Below are 21,599 nucleotides of genomic sequence, written 5' to 3' on the forward strand. Positions count from 1 at the left end.
ACTTATACAGGGTGCATAGGAAAGTCCCTTTAACTGGAAAATTCTTCCAAACGGAGAGAGCTACAGCTATGCAATTGAGGTAACAGTATAGTAAAGCAACTACGCCCGACCTAATGCAAACGACAGCAGCGCCCCTAGTGGCGGAATTTGGAAAATAGGCAGTGCAAATTGAAAACGAAAACAGATAGAGCAAACTTTTCAATTAGAAAGTTTTAGAGCATCAATTAATTAGTACGAAACGACATGTGGTTCGCATGGATAAGATAAATTATCGCCTGTATACCCAAAAATGTCCGAAAGCAATGCACGCCATTTTGTGTAAACGCTTGAAAGGAATAGCCATAAATATGAAGAAATACACATAATTTATTGCATAAAATACGTACTTACGTCAATACAGTTTGATAACAATGGCATGTATCGTGAGCAATGGCAAACTTTTTGAACATACTCGACATTAACTTGTTATCACTGTGTGACAGTTTGCCTTTCCATTGTTTTTTGTGTGATGTTATCAAATTGTTTTCGTTTTCGATTTGCACTGCCTATCTTCCAAATTTTGCCACTAGGGGTGCTGCTGTCATTTGCATTAGGTCAGGCGTAGTTACTTTACTATACCGTTACCTCACTCGCATAACTGTAGCTCTCTCCGTTCACAAGAATTTTCCAGTTAAAGGGACTATGCACCCTATATAACAATACAGTGTAGGGCCATTAAGCCGCAGTGATTGGGGTCCAAACTGCTTAACCACGGCTTAAATAATTTTTGATAATGTATAAATTACAATAAATAATGAAAAAATAAATGTCTTTTGATTAAGTCTTGAAATTAATAAATTATTATTTAAGAATAACAGATCATATGAAGGGTGTTCATGTTTATTATTCATGGTGTAAAAATTTTTAAAGCAAATATGATGTGCACGCTATACGTTCAGAAACTGAAGTGATTTACATTGGGTTTGTGACTCATATTTATACAATTTCAAGTTTTATCAGATTATCAAATTAAAGATAATACACTGTACTTTAAATACGAGTCGATTTTTTGCAGATTTACCATGGATTAACTTTGTAGCATTGTAAGGTGTGGATCAGTTATAATGGCAACCTCCATAACGCTGACACTCAGCGTGGCTAAAACAGATTAATACTATATTTGAATTTCATTGTAAGTTATTTTATTGTTTATTGATAAATAAAAGACTAATCTTCTATAAATACCTCTTTGAAGTTATAAGCCAGCATTTAAATATTTAATCCACAATAGTGCATAGCACATCAATCACAGACATTTGAAATGCCAGAATGACAGCTGTCAACACCTGTCTCGAGTGTTTGAGAGGCCACGTCCAGATCCGTATGATCCATAGTGTCAAAAAATTGGGATCCAAGCTTTTTGTGTAGCTTAATGGCCCTACACTGTACATTGTTTCTAGATTCTCAGTTGTTTCAGTTATTAAAAGGATCAAAGATAAATAAAATACAGAAATTCTAGGCATTATGTGAAGTTTCTATAAAGCGTTTCAGACCCAATGTTATTGTTTTTACAAATTCCATTGTTTGAAAATTTAGAAAACTTTTAATATATTTCATTCTCCTTCTTTTTACAGACATTATCAAGGCATTTCAAAACAATACCTGTGATAGAGAAGGAAGCTATAACATTTTTCATCTATATGGTCAAAAACAACAAAAACAAGCTGGATCAGAAAAACGGGGCTGACGGCTCATCTGGTAGCTAGTGTGCACAGTCGGTGGAAGGAAAAACATTTTTTTTTTCCAATGTCAGTTTATGCAGACTTTTTTTTAGTACAGTACAATTTTGTGATGCTTTGGCATCAACTTTTTGGGCACAACTGCTTATAATCCACACAAAAAGACAACAGCAAAACCCATTTTGATCTCTTAGAAGTAAATTTTCAGTAGAGAATATCTTTAAGAACATGTTTAAAATTCATTTATAAATTGTTCGTACAGAAATTTTATTCATTTTATCCAAAGTTTTAAGATCAAAAATGTTGCACTTTGCTTAGATTTTTATGTTTGTGTGTTTTCTGTGCCGAAGTTGCTAGTTTACTTCCCTGTAAATTGTGTTTGAATACTTTTAAATAATAATAATAATAAAAAAAAGCATTTCAATGATACAGAATTAAAATTTATTTTAGGTTGAACTTATTTCATGTAGATACAATTTATAAATGAATCTTTGTGCAATTTACAATGCAAATCTTAAATGATATAAGACATTGTTTATAGTTTAATGAAGAATTCATGATTTTATTTTTAAAATTAAACTCTATGCATGCATATTTATTTGTGTGCATATATATATATATCTGGGAACTTTTTGATGTGTTTAATTATATTATAATTAATTTAAACTTTGTTTCTAATTTGCTAGTGTTTGTGTTGTTGCTTATTTGTTATATTTTAATACTGTACAAGTATTCACTATGCTTCTTTCTTATTCACTTTAGTATAGAAGATAACTTGTTAATTTTCTCTAATGTGCATTTTCTGAGAATGATAAAATCATTATAAAAACAAGCACAAGAAGTTAGATTGTCTATGGATATTTGAGTAACTTCCTTTTTTGCATATTGTCCCAGTATTCAATTAAGCATAAATCGTAACAGACGGCACACACTACGTTCACACGTGCTAAATCAATCCTTGACCTGTTTTGATGTAGCGAGCATGCATCTTCCTATAGTTCTGTTATTCCTATGCGACTTTTGTATTATGTTTTTGCAAATTTTAAATAATCTTTCTTACTGTTGTACAGAGAAATGGAGATCAGCTTGATGTATAAACCAATTAGATTTGTCTTCATTTGCCTAATTTGTTTTTCTCTTGCATGTTTCTAACTGCATTCTGCTATTGTATTTCTGTTACATAAGACAGATTCAGGCACCATCATCTCCTTGCTCCAGGCTAATTCTTTTCTTCCAGATGGTTCTAAATTATTTAATAAATTATTAGAAATTATAACTGCATCACTGTTTTTTCAACCATTACCTCAGATCTATAAACTGTTTAATGATTTATTGACTAAGAATTAGTGTCACATCCTGCATTTTCTTTGGTAAAAACAGATTTTGGTATTGGATCTCTAATAGATATAGCACATTTTGTTTATGTTACATTAGTGCTAAATAATATTTTTTGCTTTTAACTATGCAACTAATTGAAGATTGGTGCATTATCACATCACCACATCAGTTGTTTATATACATTTCATATTTCATATATTAGTTACACCTCTGTTTACAAGAGCAAGCTGTTGTACAGTACATGTAGTGTAAATGGATTTTCAGTTGCACTCTTTAATTTAAAGAAGAAAAATCAACTCATTGTGTTTTAATGATGTAATACCATTCCAAAATGTTTGTGAAATTTTAGTCGGCCCTCAAAAATACTGATTGTCTGTTATGTCCAAAGACATCGTGATTACCAACATTCATACATAAGATGGAAACATACTTATAAGCATGGATGTAAGCAATAACTGTCAATATGCTGCCTAGCAGACATTTTACATGTTAACAGTTAGTCTGATGTTCTCAAACACTAAATTCACTCCAATGGATGCCTTAGAATGAACAGATTTGATCTGTTCCCAAAATTTGTTATATCAAGATCATGAAGTCAATGCTTGACAGTGCAGGATAATCAAATGAAAGTGAAACTTTTAGGAATTTCATGACACTGTGAGTGAGACTTAGTCTTTCCACATTACCTGTATTTGTCCAGCCATTTCAGTATGGCACGTTATCTGATAGCAGATATAGTTTAGCTATTGCTTTATTACCTTTAGCTGTTACAAGCCATTTGGCAAAATAAACAGTTTAGCCAAGAAGGAAATGCAAAAGAAAATGTAAACAGTTTGATCAAAAGTACTTGTTGCTTTTCATTTCTTTTGCTATGTTTTCCAAAATAATGTCTCTGATGCAAACATCCACACTGCGCATCATTGGTTTCCGTATTGGTGACATTCTTCAAACATTCCTATCCTATTGGCTGTTGCGTGACAATACTTTTTCTGCATGGTAAAAATAGGTTATGTGACTAACCATCCCCAACCAGGATGCCTAGACAACACTTCAGAGGTGCTAGAAGAAAACAAAATTACCAAGTTGGGATGTCATTATTAGAAAACGGTTGAAAAACTCTGTTCATCAATACCCATTGCTGCAACAATATTATACCAGAACGTGCCACACTTACAAACAAATTGGCCTTTATGTTAGCCAGTGGATGTGTCATACTCTCTATTTTATAGCTAATTCCACAAGGAGTCTTATTCCCTTCTCATAAAAACAGCTTGGCAGCTTGGCAGCTTGTGAACCCATCCCACAATCCCTTCTTGTATGTCATCTGATTTCTATAGTTAAGCACATCATGCATTATTGGATATGCCAAGCTGTGGCTAATCTGCAAACTGGGCAGCTTTACCGATAGTGATGGACTGGTTACACTGGATCGAGGCATTTCCAGCAGCAGAGTTAGCATCTGCGATGGCCAGCTTTGGTCTGCTGTCTTGCAAATTGCCTGATACCAATTATCATCCTGCATGAAACCTCTCGACCCATTCAGACTTGTATTTTTGACAACATATTCTTGTCACAAACAGTTACCAATGATGATGAATTTCATTGGGTTTAACTTTCTCTTAATGTCGGCAATTCAGTGACCGAATGCCATCCCTCTTTTGACAGACTTGCACCAATGGATGTCATTTTCTGGAGTGGCTTCCCCATGCTGCTATGTTGTAGCAGGGCTGTGAACATATTCAAAATATTAATAGTCAAGGCTCCCACATACCAGCCAAGTTCTGTTTTTCCAGAAAAATAATTCTGGTTTCTTTTTGACTGAATCAAGTATTATAGTTCACCTGTTTTAAAAAGTCAAACTTTTGTTATTTGATTATTTTCTAGATCGTTCGGACCTTTTCTACAACGTCAGTTTTAAATTTGTGTTCTGGAAGTGTTCCCGAGTCTCAAAAGCATTGATCAAGTACAGTTTTTTTTTACTCCAGGAGATCATAATGCTTAATTGAAAGTGTTTAAATTTCATTAGGGAAGCTTGGCATGTTGTTTTGTGCCATATTTTTTGGCATCAAGATTGCTATTTTTCATGCGCAACATATACATGAACATATTCAAAAGAGATTATGCTTTTTTTCATTAGTGACTACCACTTAAAATTATATGTAAATATTATTCTAAGCCATATGGCATCTTTGAATAGAGAAACTTCTTTACAAGTGTTTTTCCATTTGTTACTTATTCCTATGTCTTTATCCTAAATCATCTGATTGTAAGGAATGCAACATCATTTATAGACGATAATTTTCTTAAATTTCAACTTTGTACTCATTGTGAGAACAGATGAGTCTCTTGCCCAAAGATATTTCTTATTAATTATTCGAGAGAGTGAGTCTATTTTTTACATGCACACTATGTGAATGGAGATCTCCCTTAAGCAGTCTTTTGACTTTTTTTTTATCATTGAGCACAACTTTGCAATGCTTTAAAACCCATGACGAATAATTTTTCTGAAATAAGAGATTATTAATTTTGTTCACACTCATGTTAATTTTGAATTAGTTACTTTAAGTTAACTATTAAAATGTTTAACAATAAACTATAGTTCCCATTTATATATATATATATATATATATAAACAACTCAGAGTAAATAAACTGAGCCGAAATAATTAAATATTGTATGTGTTTTCTACTTAAAATTGCCAAGAAGGTCCGGCTTTTGTAGACACCAACCCTTTAAATGGTCTTTGTTCGTCCTTCAACTGGATGACCATTCAATGCACTTTAGCATAGATCCATTGCATTTCTTCACAAATTGCAATATATCAGCTAATAAATATGCAAAAATTAATCTGTAAAACAATGTTGAATATCGTGACCTTTGCCAATCATAAAATTAAAAAAAAATCGGAGCAAAACCGCACGATTTTTATGGATTTTTTTTTTTGGATTCTTTGAAAGAAAAAACAAAATTCTATACATATATACATACAAACTTCAAATAAAATGAAATTTATTGTCCCTCAAAATTTTATACAGGTTTTACTGTATGATGAAATTTTTCAACAACAAAAAGAAAATGGAGGAGGGCATATACAAAACATGTATATTATGCAAATAGTCATTGTGAATTGCACATATTTTATATATACATATATATATATAATAAATTTTTATTAGATTTTACAACTAATGTAATATAATTCTCTATAAATTGTAAATAACGTATTTTATTTCTTCTCTAAAAATGTCAAAATTTAAAAAGAAAGTGGAGGTACATAAGATGCGAGAATGACCTTTATTTTTGTTAGAGGAAATGCCCGCCGCATCTTAAATTTTCCAGGGGAGGAAAAAACGTCGACGTGCCCTGCTCCGAAAGCGAATCGATAGAATGTCTTAGAAATCGAAGAATGTGCTTTATTCCCGTCACTAAGCTTAAAAGCTGTCGGAATGTTTTTATACGTGTACGCGTGCGTACTCTTCCTTTCGGTCTCCTTCGATTTTTGGTGACTAGAATTTCTTTAAAGATAAGCAATTTAAAATTGTTTGATTCCCGAAACGTACATTCGTAATTCCACGCACGAGACGACGGATGTGCATCTAGTCACCGAATTCCAATTTAGTCTTTACTACTTTCTTTGTAGCGACCAAGGATTCGGAGATTTTGTTGATTCGTTTGTCAATATTCTTTTTGTGTCTCAAATCTTGACATATTTAATTAAAATTAGAAAGAATTGTCAAATAGTTGTAAAACTTGCAGTAGATGAAGTCGTCTTTGTTTCTTGTAGTGAAAATTTAAGAAAAATAAACAGACTTTCAAATATATTTGAAAACTAATTGTATGGACGAGTGTTTATTAACTTCCTAATGACTTTATGTACACTTTTTAGGCTTTGATTTCAGATGCAGAAGAATAAACTAAAAGGGAACTTTGGGATACCACTGCCTGGATGGTTTGGCAATGGCTTTTGTCAGATCCACTTCTTCGTCACTGCTGGTATCTCTGTAAAATCAAATGCAGTATGGTGTAAAACAAATAAAAGTTGGGACGTTAAACTTTAATAGAACTAAATCAGGACAGTTAATATAGTAATTTTTGTGGATGTCACACAAATGTACTTGTTCACTGAATGGAATAAGTTATCAATGTGAGACCAAATCACACTAGGTATCTGTTGTCTACTGGAGTGAGTGGGCAAAGCATGGAGTTTCGTCCTCTAGTATAATTCAAATGCATTAATCAGGTCTTAAAGGTATATAATTATGCTATAAATACTAGATTTGACTCCTCCCAATCAATTCATTATAGAACAATTTTATGTCTAAGATTATTTTAAATAATTTAAGCCTAATAACAAGAACATTTAGATACATGACAAAGGCTCTCATGCAATTTCACTAAATCAATTTACACACAATGCTTTGCATTTTGTCATTTTAAGCCAATCACACGTGCACTTCTAGGGGAACAAAATTGAAATATTATTCAACTCTGCTAATTGTTCCTCTCTAAAATTAGAGCGCTGCCGAACTGGAGTATCTGAGAAGAGCCGCACAATTTGGCAATAATAATTTGCAGATACGAGTTAAAAATTTATATTATAGTAAGTCAAGGACATTGAGGCATTTTAATTAAGCATACATTATTAAAAATATTGTTTGTCTACAAGTATGTTTTTTCTAATATCAGGACTTATTATACTGGCTTTACAGATAATACTACAGAGTTTCACAGAAAACAATTTTTTGTTTTAGGTATATTAAATAAAAATAAAAAAATTGTTTTCTGTGAAACTCTGTAGTATTATCTGTAAAGCCAGTATAATAAATCCTGATATTAGAAAAAAACATACTTGTAGACGAAAATTTATATTATAGTTAAGCATACAGTTTTGCATAGCAAATTGCAAGAAAATTTTTTGTTCTTTTTCTATGGGGAAGATCTGTTCACAAGTATTCAATGGCATTTCACCCCCCTGTTTAACTACTTTAAGTTTCTTTATCACCTAAATCTGCAGTTTTAAGCTTTAATGAAACACAGCAGTGTCACAATGATGGTCGAGGACAATGGCAATCGACAAGAACTGGAAGGACAAAGAATAGGATTTGGATACAGCCAGTCATTAAGATTTCCTTAAATCTGTATCTAAGTGAAACTTAGTGTGATACTCTATTATTTCATCCTTACATTTAAGAATTTTGCTTTCACTATGACTCTGAACTTCATTGTAAATGTCAGATCTTGACATAAAAAATTTTCTGACAATTCATTAATTCTCAGCTTAATTAAAGAAATATCAATAGAAACAACAGCACTATCCTGGAAAAGGGTTTGCATTACAATATATTCTATGAGACCAGACTTGTCATCCAAAGACCTAAGGTTATTCGGGAATTAGTGAAAATGGACCGACTGGCTTTTATGCCAATCGGTTACCAATGGCAACAAAGGACTAGGAATTCGGACTGAGAATGGAAGGGAAGGTTTGGCCCGACTTTGCTGTTGAAATCCAAATTACATCAGATATTTTTGACGGCATGTGTCTGACTGTAACTGCCATGTATAATGACCAGCTCTAATAAATATTTCTGCATTGCTTAGTAAGCATTTTTGGTTGTTACCTGACTAAACAATTGCCAAGGCCATAAAATAAAGTGAGGTCTGCCTCAGAAAAACATTCCACTTCTGATGTTGGCATGAGATCTAAGGGATGGAAGGAAGAAGCAACCTCAGACCTGCTCGACACTGAATTAAGCGGGAGAAGCCTCAACAAGACATTGGGGACTTTTCAACATATTTTAGGAAATGGCAACTTTATCAAGATGGTCCTTGCACCTATATAATCGAAAACCAAACAATTTGCTGAGCTTATTATTAATTTACTGTTCAAACGTTTTCAGCCTACTTCTAATAGGCCATCCTCAAGACATTACTGTTCTACAATCGAATACAAAACTTTTGAATAAATTTTAAATTTAAACTTTTAACATATTTTTAAACATCTTTACAATAAACTGTAAACTATTAAATACTTAACTAAAAATTTTTTTTAAACATACTATATAATTAATGTATATTTTTTGTTATATGTTTAAAAAAAATTTTTAGTTAAGTATTTAATAGTTTACAGTTTATTGTAAAGATGTTTAAAAATATGTTAAAAGTTTAAATTTAAAATTTATTCAAAAGTTTTGTATTCGATTGTAGAACAGTAATGTCTTGAGGATGGCCTATTAGAAGTAGGCTGAAAACGTTTGAACAGTAAATTAATAATAAGCTCAGCAAATTGTTTGGTATTCGATTATATTTGTAAGTAAACTGCTGAGGAAGTGAGAGTAGTTGGTCCTTGCACCTATGTTTGGGTGTGGCCATAGCAATATAGTTGTCTCTTATGGCACAATAAGGTATTAATGACCAAACATTTTGAAAAGGAGTCCCATTCATTGCAACTGCAGAAATTCTATACTTGTACATACAACCTGGCAAAGACAAGCATGAAAGAGAAATCGTTTAGCAGTGCAAAAGGCAATTTCTACAATGCCTTAGTAGCAAAATTAAATGTCAAGTGCAGAGGGCAAGTCGTAAGATGCCATGGTTCTGTAATGGCAATGCTTATTGGTCAATTACGACTTTTCCGTGTGTTCCTTTATTGTAATTTGAATATCATTTGGTTAGTAATCTATTGTACATAACTCAGTAGGACAACTGAGATCAAAATGTAAGTTGCAAAGCTTTTCATTTGACTTGAAAAGGGAAAAAAAATTTGTCATTCAAGTATATCTTTGATTTTTCTTCAAAAAACCTTTACCTTTGGCTGCAGCAGTGGAAAATTTGGGTATTGTCTTCAAAAGAACTGTGCAATACTGGTATAAGCATTTCAAATCTGGAATCCTATGCATGGAAGAGAAAGCTTCAGAATCCATTGTTTTAAAACCATGTTGTTTCAAATCCAGGCACAAGCAATTAAAGACTACCTAATTAACTGGAAATATCATAATCCATTGTTGATTGTCATTTGCATGAGCTTTGAAAGGTTAATGAAGCTGCCATGTTATACTTCGCGATCGGCATGGCACCAAGCTTCTGGGGATGTCAAAAGTTTGTCATTGATTGCCCAGGAACCACCATATAAGTTATAATGCAATACTTCAGAAAAACTCACATAATGTCATCTTTCTACTAGTAGAGTGAAATAAACCAAAACTTTTCAATTTGCATGCATTACATAGTTACAGAGGATGGGAGCCAAAGAACATGGAAATTCTGAAAGGACAAAATGAGTCTGTTTGCAAAAATGGTTCATTCTGCAGCAAGGAAACAACTGGGTTCTACTGTTGTGCATTGGTCACAGCATACCAGTCCTTCCCTGACCACCTTACTTTCACCTGTTTCATAAGATGAAAGAAGAACCAAAAAGTCAAGGATTCAGTTTCACAGCAAAGATAGAAAATGCAGCAACACAAGCTCTTCATAATGTCTGCAAGAATGGTTTCCAGGACACGTTACAAGACATTGACTAAAGTGTGTTGTTGTGGAAAGAAGGGTTGTATAGAGTAATAAAAACTGTGCAAAAAATTTAGTTTATTTTTGACTACCTGGTATGTTTACAATAAATAACCGACTACTTACATTTCATCTGTTTCCTTTGGCTTCAGAATAGTTATGTTGTCCTCTTCATCACTTTTGCCAGATTCTTGAGCTTCAAAAATAAAAACATTTCTTTGTGTAATTTAATGAAAACAAATTTGTGACTCAAATATTTTACCTACATACTTTTGTCCATGTCAGACGTTGATTCGGAACAGGCAATTGTGCCCGAAGTTTCATCCTCTTTTCCTTCAGCTCCGGAATGAATTATTCCCCATTTACTTGGGCCGTCTTCGCCAAGCGTGGCAATGCCCGGAGCCTGTCAAAAAAAGAAAGAAAGTCAAAATACCATTTGCAAATGTGATACATATTTATTAATACGTTATGTACAAACTGTAACTGAATCTTGTTACCTTGAGATGAATGAGGATTTCATTTTTATCGGTTTCTTCCCTGTCGATTTCCATGGTCTCTTTCATGAGCTGTACGTGTAGGGGAGTCGGTTGGTAGTACGCTCCGAGTATGGTGTCGGTTTTTAATATTTCTGAGAATCCCTTTCTTGTGTTCGTCCTAAAGATAAAATGATCAAGATTATAATCAGACAAAACTGTGGCATAATTGCCATTTTGATTATTATAAAAAGAAGAAATGCATGATTGTTCTATCCACCAAACAGTAAATAAGCCAGAAGCATTCATCAAACTGAATTTGCACATCTTGCCTCCAATTCTGTATATATATATATATATACTGTATATATATATCAGTATATATATATATACTGATGTCTTTCATGTATTTATATATATATACATACATGAAAGACATCAGTCGTACACAAGGTGTTTAGCCAGTGGAAAAGAGGGTAAGGGGAAGAGGAGATAAACAGTAGAGAAAGGTGGGATCCCTCTGAATAGCGTACATATGACTACTGTATCCTTTATGTTTGATGTTGGCATGCAGTTTTTAGGCTGCAAGGCTGTAGTCCCTCAAAGGGTCTAAAAGAAAACCTGAGTGTAGCCACAAATAGCTAAGTGCAGAAGTTAGTGCCAAGTGGCTGTTAATAGGAAGACATATCTACTTATGCTATTAACAGCTAGACAGACAAGCAAGACCCCAATTTTTTTATTTTTATAAACATTAACTTACTAACTAAACTAATCTACCATAACCTAGGATGAACTTAACCAGACAACTAAAGCTAACAAACCCTAATCTAATTTAACCTAACCTATCATAACCTAACTGAGTCCTTAATCTAACAACTAGGACTAACTTAAACAAAATTTAGAATGAAAATAAGAATTAAAATACAAAGTTGAAAGACAGCTATATATCGACAGTTGAATGATTTATTTTTGAAACAAAGCAAGGGTAAGCTAATTGCCATCCGTGCCTCCAGAGTGAGTGCTCTCAAGAGTCCCACTATGAATGTGAGAGTAGATGGGGTTGCAAGGCCAGTTGTACCCTTTGAAAATAGTAGCTCTCATTAAACTATCCCTAATGTGATTGTACCTATTGCAGCAAAAAACTCAATGAAGTGGTGTTTGGTCTTTCTGAATACCACAATTGCATTGTGGATTGTCTCCAAAGTTAAATATATGCAAGTATTGCTTAAAGTTTCTATGTATTGTAAGTAGCTGAGTGAGGGTGTAACTAGGGTAAAAGTGGCAAAGAATCACAAGTAGTGTCCACCTTGGGGACGCCTACCAGTGGTGTCATGGTCAAGTTGTCTTGCCAGAAAATGAAGATTTGCTTCTTGATGTGATTGTTGATGTATGAGGTAGGAATGTAACTGAAAGCACTAGTGACTGAAGACTTTGCAGCTTGTTTGGAAATCTATTCTAGTGTTGTTGTCTAAATGTTTGAGAATGTTGTATATGAGATAACGAGTTTTAAGCAGCTATCAGACTTCACAATCCTGTGTAAAGCTACCCTACTGTCAGAATAAATGCAATAGTGTAATTAGTGTCTTTTATCCTTCTTATGCCTAATGTGAATTAAGTTCATATAAATAGCTAAAGTTTCTGCCTGTGCTATTGAGCAGTGTGTACCTAGATGGAAGCAAGCGTTATGAAGCTCGTGGCCTAAGTTGAAGTAAACTACAAAAGCAGCACCCACTTTGTCACCCATCTTGGAACCATAAGTGTAAATCCTAAACATGGATCTTCGAAGTAAATGTCAGGGGCAAGCTGACAGGAGGGGTGGTAATAGTAAGTTAGAAGGGTAATTTTGTTGATGCTGAATTTTTTTATATCATCGATCAAGGTCAAACTGGAGAGAATCTTATCTACTCTAATCATTTTGTCAACATCCGAGTCAACATCCAGGGTAAGGTGGTGAGATTTTCCTGCCAAATAATGCATTTAATTTCTAGGCCAATAGAGCTGCAATCCTTTGAACTTTGGTGGCCACATGACCTCAGACCTGTATGGCATAGAGGAGTGCCGGATGAATTGCACCCCTGTAAATAAGCTTAGTAGCGTTAAGGCCAAGGCCCCATGTGTTCCTAGCATTATTAATGAGGACGTTGGCTGTCTTTTTAGCTTTGTCCGTGATGTATTTGATGTGGGGTGTGAAGTTAAGTCTCTTGTCAAGAATAGTACCTAAATATTTAATTTCCATTGTTTGCTTTATTCTGTGAGCAACTATTCGAAGGGTAAGCTTCCTGACGAGTGGCGCGTTCCTACCAACTATCATGCTTTCACATTTGTCAGTGTTAATGGGTTGCCTATGCATAATACTCCATTGGTGAATGTTATTGAGAATGTTGTTGCATATGTCCTGTAAGCATTCACTGTTCCTGCATGAAGCTAGGATAATTGTGTTGTCTGCATAGCCCTGTATGTGGCAGACAGGAGGCAGTGTGTCATTTAAGTGCAGAATAGAGTTATAGGCTACTTTCCAGAGACCAGGACCAGTCCTGGATCCCCGAGGACAGCCTCGAGTGATGGGTATGATTATGTTATTTTGTGTTGTATAAACACATGCACTCCTGTCGCTAAGATAGGATTGAAGAAGTTTGTAAATATTTTGAGGGCAGTGATGAGCATGTAATGTGTGCAAGCCACCAGACGTGATCAAAGGCACTTCTAATGTCAATAGTGATTATTGCCGTATGCTGATTATTATGTTTAGCCTGGTGGATGTAATTAACAACCTGATGGATGGCATCTACTGTACCTTTGTTTTTAGAGAAGCGAAACTGATTCTGATGCAGGGCTCTATGCTAGCATAGATGCCAAATGATCATATTAATCATTAGACCATCTGCCTTTTCCCAGTTTTGGGAGAAGGCAGATCGGTCCGCATTTTTTGTGTCAGCAGTGGTGGGTTTGGGAATCAATTTAACACTAGCCTTTTTCCACTGAGTAGGAAAAAGGCCAGCGTTCAAGCAGATATTAAAGAGAATTACAAATGCTGTAGGATTGGCCTCAAATGCATGTTTAATCATTCTAGTGGCTATGCCATCAAGGCCTGACTTTGTTATCGGTGAGCAAACGGATGGCATTTGAAACCTCGATGTAGGTGAAGTTATTGTCATTGTCTGTGTTAGGCAGAGTGAGTATAGAACTTCTGATGATGTCTTGTGTACTGAAAGGTAAAGACTAGTGAGAATATAGGTGATAGTTTCCTCCATGTTGTTAGTGTAGTGACCATTGGAGAGCTAGATAGTGGAGGGGGTTTGGAGCTGGTGTTTTTCCTTACAAGCTAAGTAGTACGATTCTGACCAGGAATTGCAGCCACAAGTGTTTGTCCTTGTTTTATTTATAAGGGTTTTGAAAGCATTGTGTTCGTGCCTGTACTGATCTGTGAGTGTGACTTTAATGTCTGGGTCCTGTTCATTTCTAAATTGCCTCCTTAATCTCCTAACTACTTTTTTCTTGTTTTCTAGCTCAGTGGTCCACCAAGAAACTTTTTTGTGTTTACAATGTTTGAGCTCAGAGACAATAATGTAAGAGTTAGTGATTGTATTTGTAAGCCTGGTGACAAGATGGTCTATGGTATCCTGAGTATAGTGACTATGGTGAGGGATACCAGCCCAAATGTTATTGAAGGTGTCTTGGAATAACTGTCAATTAGTGTGAGTATAGTGAAAACTATGATTATTAGTATTATTAGTGGTGTTCAGTTGGGTGAAGATATACCTATGGTCACTGGCAGAATCTATATTGGTAGTGTAACAGTGGTTGACCCTAGGAATGATGTGACTGTTTCCTAATGTTAGGTCAATCCGTGGTACAGGAGTAAGTTGGAAGAGTGCTGGTGTTCGGGTGAGTAAGTCGTGCTGGGCCATGGTTTCATTAACTATGTTACCCCTAGGATCATCTTTTGGACTATGCCAGGTGCAGACTTGTCATTGAAGTCTCCTCCTATTAGGATAGGTTTATCTTTGTATGATTTCAGGAGGTGATGAATGTCTTCTATGGCCGTCTCAATGTTAGTAGAGTCTGGAATGTACTCAGAACATATGTAAAGGTGAGTTTTATTGTCTGTAACACAGACGATGGTAATGTATTCTGTGGTGTGTTGGAAGACAAGGCAGGCAGTAATGTTTTTGTTCCTGATGATAATACCAGCCTTGATGTGATAGCCAGGGTCCTGAGCTGGTTAGACTTTCCAATCATTGAACCTGACTATCATGTTGTTAATAGTGAAGGCTCTTGGATCATGATGATGTCTGTATCTTGTACATTGGAAGTGTGAATGAGGAGGGAACAGGCAGCTTTGCATTTCTATGCATTAATCTGTATGAGTTTATTGCTGCCTGTGTTTGTATTGTGAAGGGGTCCTAGCTGATCCTACTGGCAGCTTGTTTTCATGCATTTGGTTTTGTGACACTGTTGAGAGAATGTGGTATATGTGGTCTTATGTTTGCTCCCTTCTAGTAGTGTGTTATTGGCCTTTGCACAATTTACACAGCATGGTTCCTGACTGTGGACATGGCAAACCTTGTAGCTGTGGCTGCCCATGCAGTGACTACAATATTGTTTTTCTGTGCATTTACTAACTAGATGGCCATAACCACAGCATTTGTAACAGCATGTGAGAGGGATGTAATCATCTACTGCTATCGTTGCCCATTGCACACTAACATACTGCTGTTGGATTAGCATGTTTCTAATACTAGAAGTAACCTGAAGGACAACATGTAGTCTAGAAGTGTCTGTCATGTTGCAGTTTATTTTTGAAAGAATACTGCAAGAGTCTTAAAAATCCTGAAGAGTATGTGCGGTATTTATTGCAGTGTTCTGGTTGTATAGTTCCTCAATGAAGTTGCTAGTGACAGCGTTGCCCGGGACATTTAACAGAATAACCTTTGGTTGTTTGGCTGCCGAGTATTTAATGTCTAACCTATCTGTTAATGTTTTTACCGAGTTAATGGCAGCCACCATTTTGTCACAGTCATTTTTTTATATTTAATTGAATACAAACTCTGTTGTTCCTAATTTTTCGAAGTGCTTTTACAGAATTCCCTAGCTGGTTCGGTTTTATGTTTGTTGTGAGTGTATTTCTAATTTCATCTTGGTTAATGTTAATGTTCTCTTTTGGAAACACAAGAACAGCGTATGTGCCAGCACTGAAATGTGGTTGTTTTTGTAGCGTTTTTTGTTTAATTTTCATGTTTGTTATGTTAGTCCTAGCAGCAACACCATTGTAAGAGAAGGTCAGTAAACTTGTAGGAATAGTGGTTTTTGCAGTGTCCAAGATTTTATTCACTTTGCTATCTATCAATGATCCAACCTTCTCTGAAACCTCTCGTCGAATGTGACTAACACTATCAGCTAAAGATTTGGAAACCGCTCCACTGATTAAACTGTTCAACATGTCAACATCATTATTGGGATGATGGGCCGATGCACAGATGGTCTTGTCTGCTAAAACAAACAGATTATCTCCATTTTGTATAGCAATATATTATACCTACAATGATTTCTATAGCAAATCACAATATCATTGCAATAATTATTAATCAAATAGGAAACCGACACTTACAGGGTGGGTAAAAATTTAGTTAACTATTCTTAAATTTTTATTTTGGTTAACACTAATTTGAAACAACTGTGTGTTAATTCCCTGTAACTAAATTCAAACCAATCAAAATTCTAAAGTTGATTTTAAGTTCTTAAAATGTGTCTCGTTTAACTAATTTTTGGGCAATCTTATAGTATGATACACTGCATAACATAGTCAAACTTTAATATAGACTTGGAATATTTAATTTCTTGTAAAAACTAATAAAATTAATCTTTCTTACTTTTCTGTTTCTAGTGATTCTTTCATATATTTTGTGATTTCTTGAGCTCTTTCTGCTGCCAAATTTGTACACTGTAATAACTAAAACAATATTTAAAGATTAATTAAGTTATCGGACGGTTCTCGTCGAAATTCCGTTTGAGACGTCACCTTTGTTTTCGTCAGAGCGAGAAGACCGTTCATGTGCAACAGGCAGATTTCTCTGAGGCCGTTCATGGCCGCCACCACTTTGCCGTCCGCCAGACGCTCTTCCAGGTCGGTGGGGTCGGCCAGCACCTGGGCACTGAAAAGATAACGAAATTATCGGTCCAAATTTAAAGGAGTGCATCTATACTACCACAATAGCTATCTATAATACCACAATATGCTATCTATAATACCACTATAGATTTCAATAGATATCAATAGCTATCTATAATACCACAATAGATTTCTATTTTAATACTTGAAAATCTTAAAGAATAAATGTCAAACTAATCATAACCTCTCACTTTTTCCTCAAATACAGGAAACAGAATATTTCCAAACAATTTATATTGTAACATTAACATTGCTCAACAGAATATTAAAACATTGCCTCATGACAATGTTATTATTTTGTATATAACTGTGCAGAAATGTACAATTTGACCATTTTGATTTACAGAAAAAAAAAATATTTTATAAGATTGTAAATTCTATCATTCTTAGCAAAATGTGAAAATGTTCATTACTTATCACAAAATCTTTTCTCACAAAGGCAAATAGGGCAATAGCAATATCAAAGCGATGTCAGTCGGAATCGATACAGCAATTTATAATAAACAGTCTTTTTTTAAACACACTTACCCTTGTTCAAAAATAGCAAACGTTATACAAAATGGCAGATGATTTATTCGCAGAGGCACGGGACAGTGATCTTCGACAGGATGCTAATTTTTAAAAAATTAAATTAGACAACGTAATAATAATACGGTAGAGCATCGATTATCTGAATCAATTGGGGACTGGGTTGTTCGGATAACCAAATACGTACGAAAAAATATATTAACCTATCCCACGTTTAAATTTGTTCAAATCCTGGCACATCCTTAAGTACCCTCTTGTGGTTGCGCCAGTGCTGCCAGCTAAAACCTGCACACCAACAAAAATAATATTGCAGTAGCCCAAGACATAGCCAAAGATTGCAGTGTGGCAGCATTAGTGGAAATTTAAATTTGCCTACCGAAAAGCTTTTGGTTAATTGACATTTCGATAATCGATGCTCTACTGTAATACAAAAACTTCTCTTACAAAAATGTAAATAATGTTAATAGTTTTAAAATTTAAAATAAAATTACAGAAATAGTAGTTTTCACACGAATTTATTCGACAGCCGGGGAGGCCTGGGCCAATTCAGACATTTTTGTAGACAGTCCACCAGACCCATCGTCGGTACGTTTAAAGGGCCACTTAGTGCCCGAAAAACAGAAAGTCGATACCGCATTGTGGTATTAAATCATGTCCGCAAGTGTTGGCAGCAAAATTAGGAGCAAGACGAGCCAAATATAATTATTAGCCATCGGTATTGCAGGAGACGAGCAATCAAACTATTTGTCAGATTTTAGTAATTAATATCTGTTGTTATAAATTAAATTTCAGTAAGATACTTTGTATCTTACTGAAATTTGTATTAAGTCACAGGACCACAAATTTGTAATACAAACTATATTAAGCTTATCTCCATTTTTTAAAAATTCTTGATGATCCATTACAGAAACACATTAAGTTATTTTCAGAAAGTTACAGAATTTTCATTTGCCAGAACCAAGTTTGTGTTACATTTTGTGCTAGACGCAGACTCTGACCTTTTCCCCATTGGCTGCCTTCTCTTAATGTATCGGATTATCAAATGATAGTAGTGTGAGGAATTTGGTAACGTTGACCCGAGCATGGCCGGCTTGTGGCATTCGCAAATTCCTCACGTGTTCTACTTTCATTTGATTGCTTGGTACGAGCAAGAAGATAAAAGAAAACTGCCTCACTTTAACTGTGCCAGTGTTGAAAAATTATCAAACGTATATTAATAGTAATTAATTATTAAAAATGTAATGTATCTTTGACGAATGAACATTGACCATTACACAATTAAATTTTGAGTTAATTATTGAAAGTGAAGCTTTCTAAAATATGATATTTATTTCCATTTTTTTTTTTTCAATCAGTCTTGTGAAAGATAAACTTTCTTTTAAAAATCTTAATACAAATTATATGAAATATTCCAGAAATACTTATTATAAATTATAAAATTAAAATCTAGAAGTTTATTTTAAGGTAACATACCACAATGACATTTGTTCCCACAACAGAAACATGAGGTCTCCTGTTCAAAAGAAATAAATTTAAAATTTTGTAAAATATTTATTAAATATATAAAATTAGAATTTATGTTTTTGTTAGGAATTGTGTGTTGAATCTGCCTCGCCTCTGGAGAAACAGGTTGTAAAAATTCTTGTCGAGCTTCATTTCAATGATGCTTCAACTCATGTATGGCATTATTTATGTACAAATGTAACAAATCCAATAGTCCAATTTTAATTAATGCCTGATTATCCGTGAGCTATAATAATAATTAGATATAAAGTAATTTGACTAGAGGTAAGCAATTAAATTAATCATGAGACTGCAATCTATTTTTTATATAAATTTAGAAAATTAATGACAACCTACTTTTGTTTAATTAAATCAAATACAATAGAGTCCCACTAATCCAAACATGTTTCAGTCGTGGAGAGGAAATTTTTTAGCTCACAAAATATATGTTTTAAATGGTATTAATGGTACAAAAATATTTAGAATTCCACAACAAAAGAAATTGTATTTTATTGTATTAATACTGTACAAAATTAATAAATCAGTGTTTGACATGGCATATTAAAACAGCAGATGTATACAGTACTTACACAGAAAAACAGAAACAAAAGTCATTGATGGTGTTAGATCTATATAAATTGGACCTGTTTTACTGTTTGCTTCTGCATTATTTCAATTATTCGGCTAATCCAAACAGGGCTCGGTCCCAATTGGTTCAGACTAGCGGGACTCTACCGTATTAAATTTATTCTGAAAGTAATAATCTGATAAAAGCCTTTTCTGTACATAGAGTTTTGTTTTGAAAAATTCTAGTTTGAACCTAATCCAGACCTTAGTAACCTATTGCTAGTAAGGATTGAGTTTGCATTTCTTGTCCCTCGCTCGTATTGATCTGTCTCTACGAGTTGGACGATACATAATGAAAGTAGTTACGATCAGATATACGGTCTAAACGTGCCCGTGCCGACTCTGTACAACAGAGTCAGCGTGTATGTATTTTAGATCTTGCCATACAAACAGCCAAAATCATTACCTGTTAAATTATGTGAGATGTTGAATTTATTGACAACATTAAGACAAACAAGAATGAAGATCAACTTTTAACAAATTGAAGATTTTATAAAGATCTTTATTGAAAGATTTTTAAACAAAATAGCCAAAAGATCCAAACCGTCTTTTGAGATATCGGTTTGTTACTTTCAGAAGTGAGACGGAATCTCTCAAGGTATCCAAATTTAAACAAATGCAACTTACCGAAAATGACTGAGGGCCGCCACCGCGGCAATACTGGCACATTCGGTGATGTTACCGTCATGATTTATCAAATGGAGATCAACACGAATTGCCCACACCTGAAAATTTAATTAATAAATTCATGTACAAAAAGTGAATGGATAATAAAAATCAAATTAATAAAATACAAGTACAATTGTAGAATTCCGTCGGGTGGCAATTAAGTTTAAAAATAAAATTGAAGGTAAAGTCTGTTAAAAAAGAAATCACCATTTATTCACTTTCAGTGTTCCGGAATACAAACTTTTGATGACCGACCTTTCTTTATACAGTAATACCCCGACTTACGCGAACCCGGAGTTACGCGATTTTCAAATCTCGTCGATTCGTCTTTTGTTTGAGCGCCACGCAACCCTCGATTACTCACTCCCCCCACACTATTGTTCGGCTTACATGTTCGGACGTGTCGCGCCAAATCCACACATAGCTACAATTTATTTTGTGTTTGTTATATCTACGGAGACTCGAGAGACTCTACTATGTCATCCAAACGAAGTAGAACTAATTCTTCTGCATCAAACAAGAAAAGAAAAACTTTATCTTTGGAATGTAAAGTTAACATTGGGTATGTTCGTAAAGTCGAACGAGTTAAGCGAGAATGAAGTCATCGTTATTCCTATTTCGTTAGACTTTTCGAACGATTCGTTACTAACGCGTTTAACTCGTTTGACTTTACGAACGTACCCATTATTAAAGACTTCGATACAAAAATGAAAATTTGTGAATTGGCAAAGAAGTTTGATCTACCGGAATTGTCGGTCAGAACAATTATAAAAGGCAAAGAAAAAATTCTCGAAGCTGTGAAAAATGCTCAATCTTTAAATTCAAGCATCATTCGTAAACGTCACAGTATTATCGCTGAGATGGAAACAATGTTAAAATTATGGTGTAATAATCAAGTAAATGTGAAAAATTGTAAAATAATATAGGCCTAATTTGTTATACATATGTATTATCTAAGATTTTATTAAACATTTTTTTCTAAATTATTGTTTTCTTTAGTCTCCGGCCCCAATTAAAAATTATTTGTATGTATTTATATGCGAAATTATACCCCAACTTACGCGAATTCGACTA

At 34.3% G+C, this 21,599-nt stretch overlaps 2 protein-coding genes across 2 annotated transcripts in view; one reads left to right on the plus strand and one right to left on the minus strand.

Moving 5' to 3' along the window:
- Positions 1–6,575, plus strand: part of LOC111620904 (histone deacetylase complex subunit SAP30 homolog) — a 36,083-nt gene extending 29,508 nt beyond the window's left edge. Inside the window, exon 5 of the mRNA XM_023362926.1 lies at positions 1,614–6,575. Within this exon, the coding sequence (XP_023218694.1) occupies positions 1,614–1,745 (132 nt within the window). The 3' untranslated portion in view covers positions 1,746–6,575. The remainder of the gene's footprint in view (positions 1–1,613) is intronic.
- Positions 6,576–6,738: 163 nt separating this feature from the next.
- Positions 6,739–21,599, minus strand: part of LOC111620893 (exosome complex component rrp45-like) — a 33,791-nt gene continuing 18,930 nt past the window's right edge. The window contains exons 5-13 of the mRNA XM_023362909.1: positions 20,484–20,581; positions 19,200–19,239; positions 17,727–17,809; positions 17,049–17,181; positions 16,900–16,979; positions 11,054–11,210; positions 10,827–10,959; positions 10,683–10,752; positions 6,739–7,055 (exon numbers count right to left, since the gene is read on the minus strand). Of these exons, the coding sequence (XP_023218677.1) occupies positions 6,971–7,055; positions 10,683–10,752; positions 10,827–10,959; positions 11,054–11,210; positions 16,900–16,979; positions 17,049–17,181; positions 17,727–17,809; positions 19,200–19,239; positions 20,484–20,581 (879 nt within the window). The 3' untranslated portion in view covers positions 6,739–6,970. The remainder of the gene's footprint in view (positions 7,056–10,682; positions 10,753–10,826; positions 10,960–11,053; positions 11,211–16,899; positions 16,980–17,048; positions 17,182–17,726; positions 17,810–19,199; positions 19,240–20,483; positions 20,582–21,599) is intronic.

This window comes from Centruroides sculpturatus, unplaced genomic scaffold (genome assembly GCF_000671375.1).
Source record: "Centruroides sculpturatus isolate CEXI.00-Female unplaced genomic scaffold, Cexi_2.0 scaffold17, whole genome shotgun sequence".
NCBI classification, from domain to species: Eukaryota; Metazoa; Arthropoda; class Arachnida; order Scorpiones; family Buthidae; genus Centruroides; species Centruroides sculpturatus.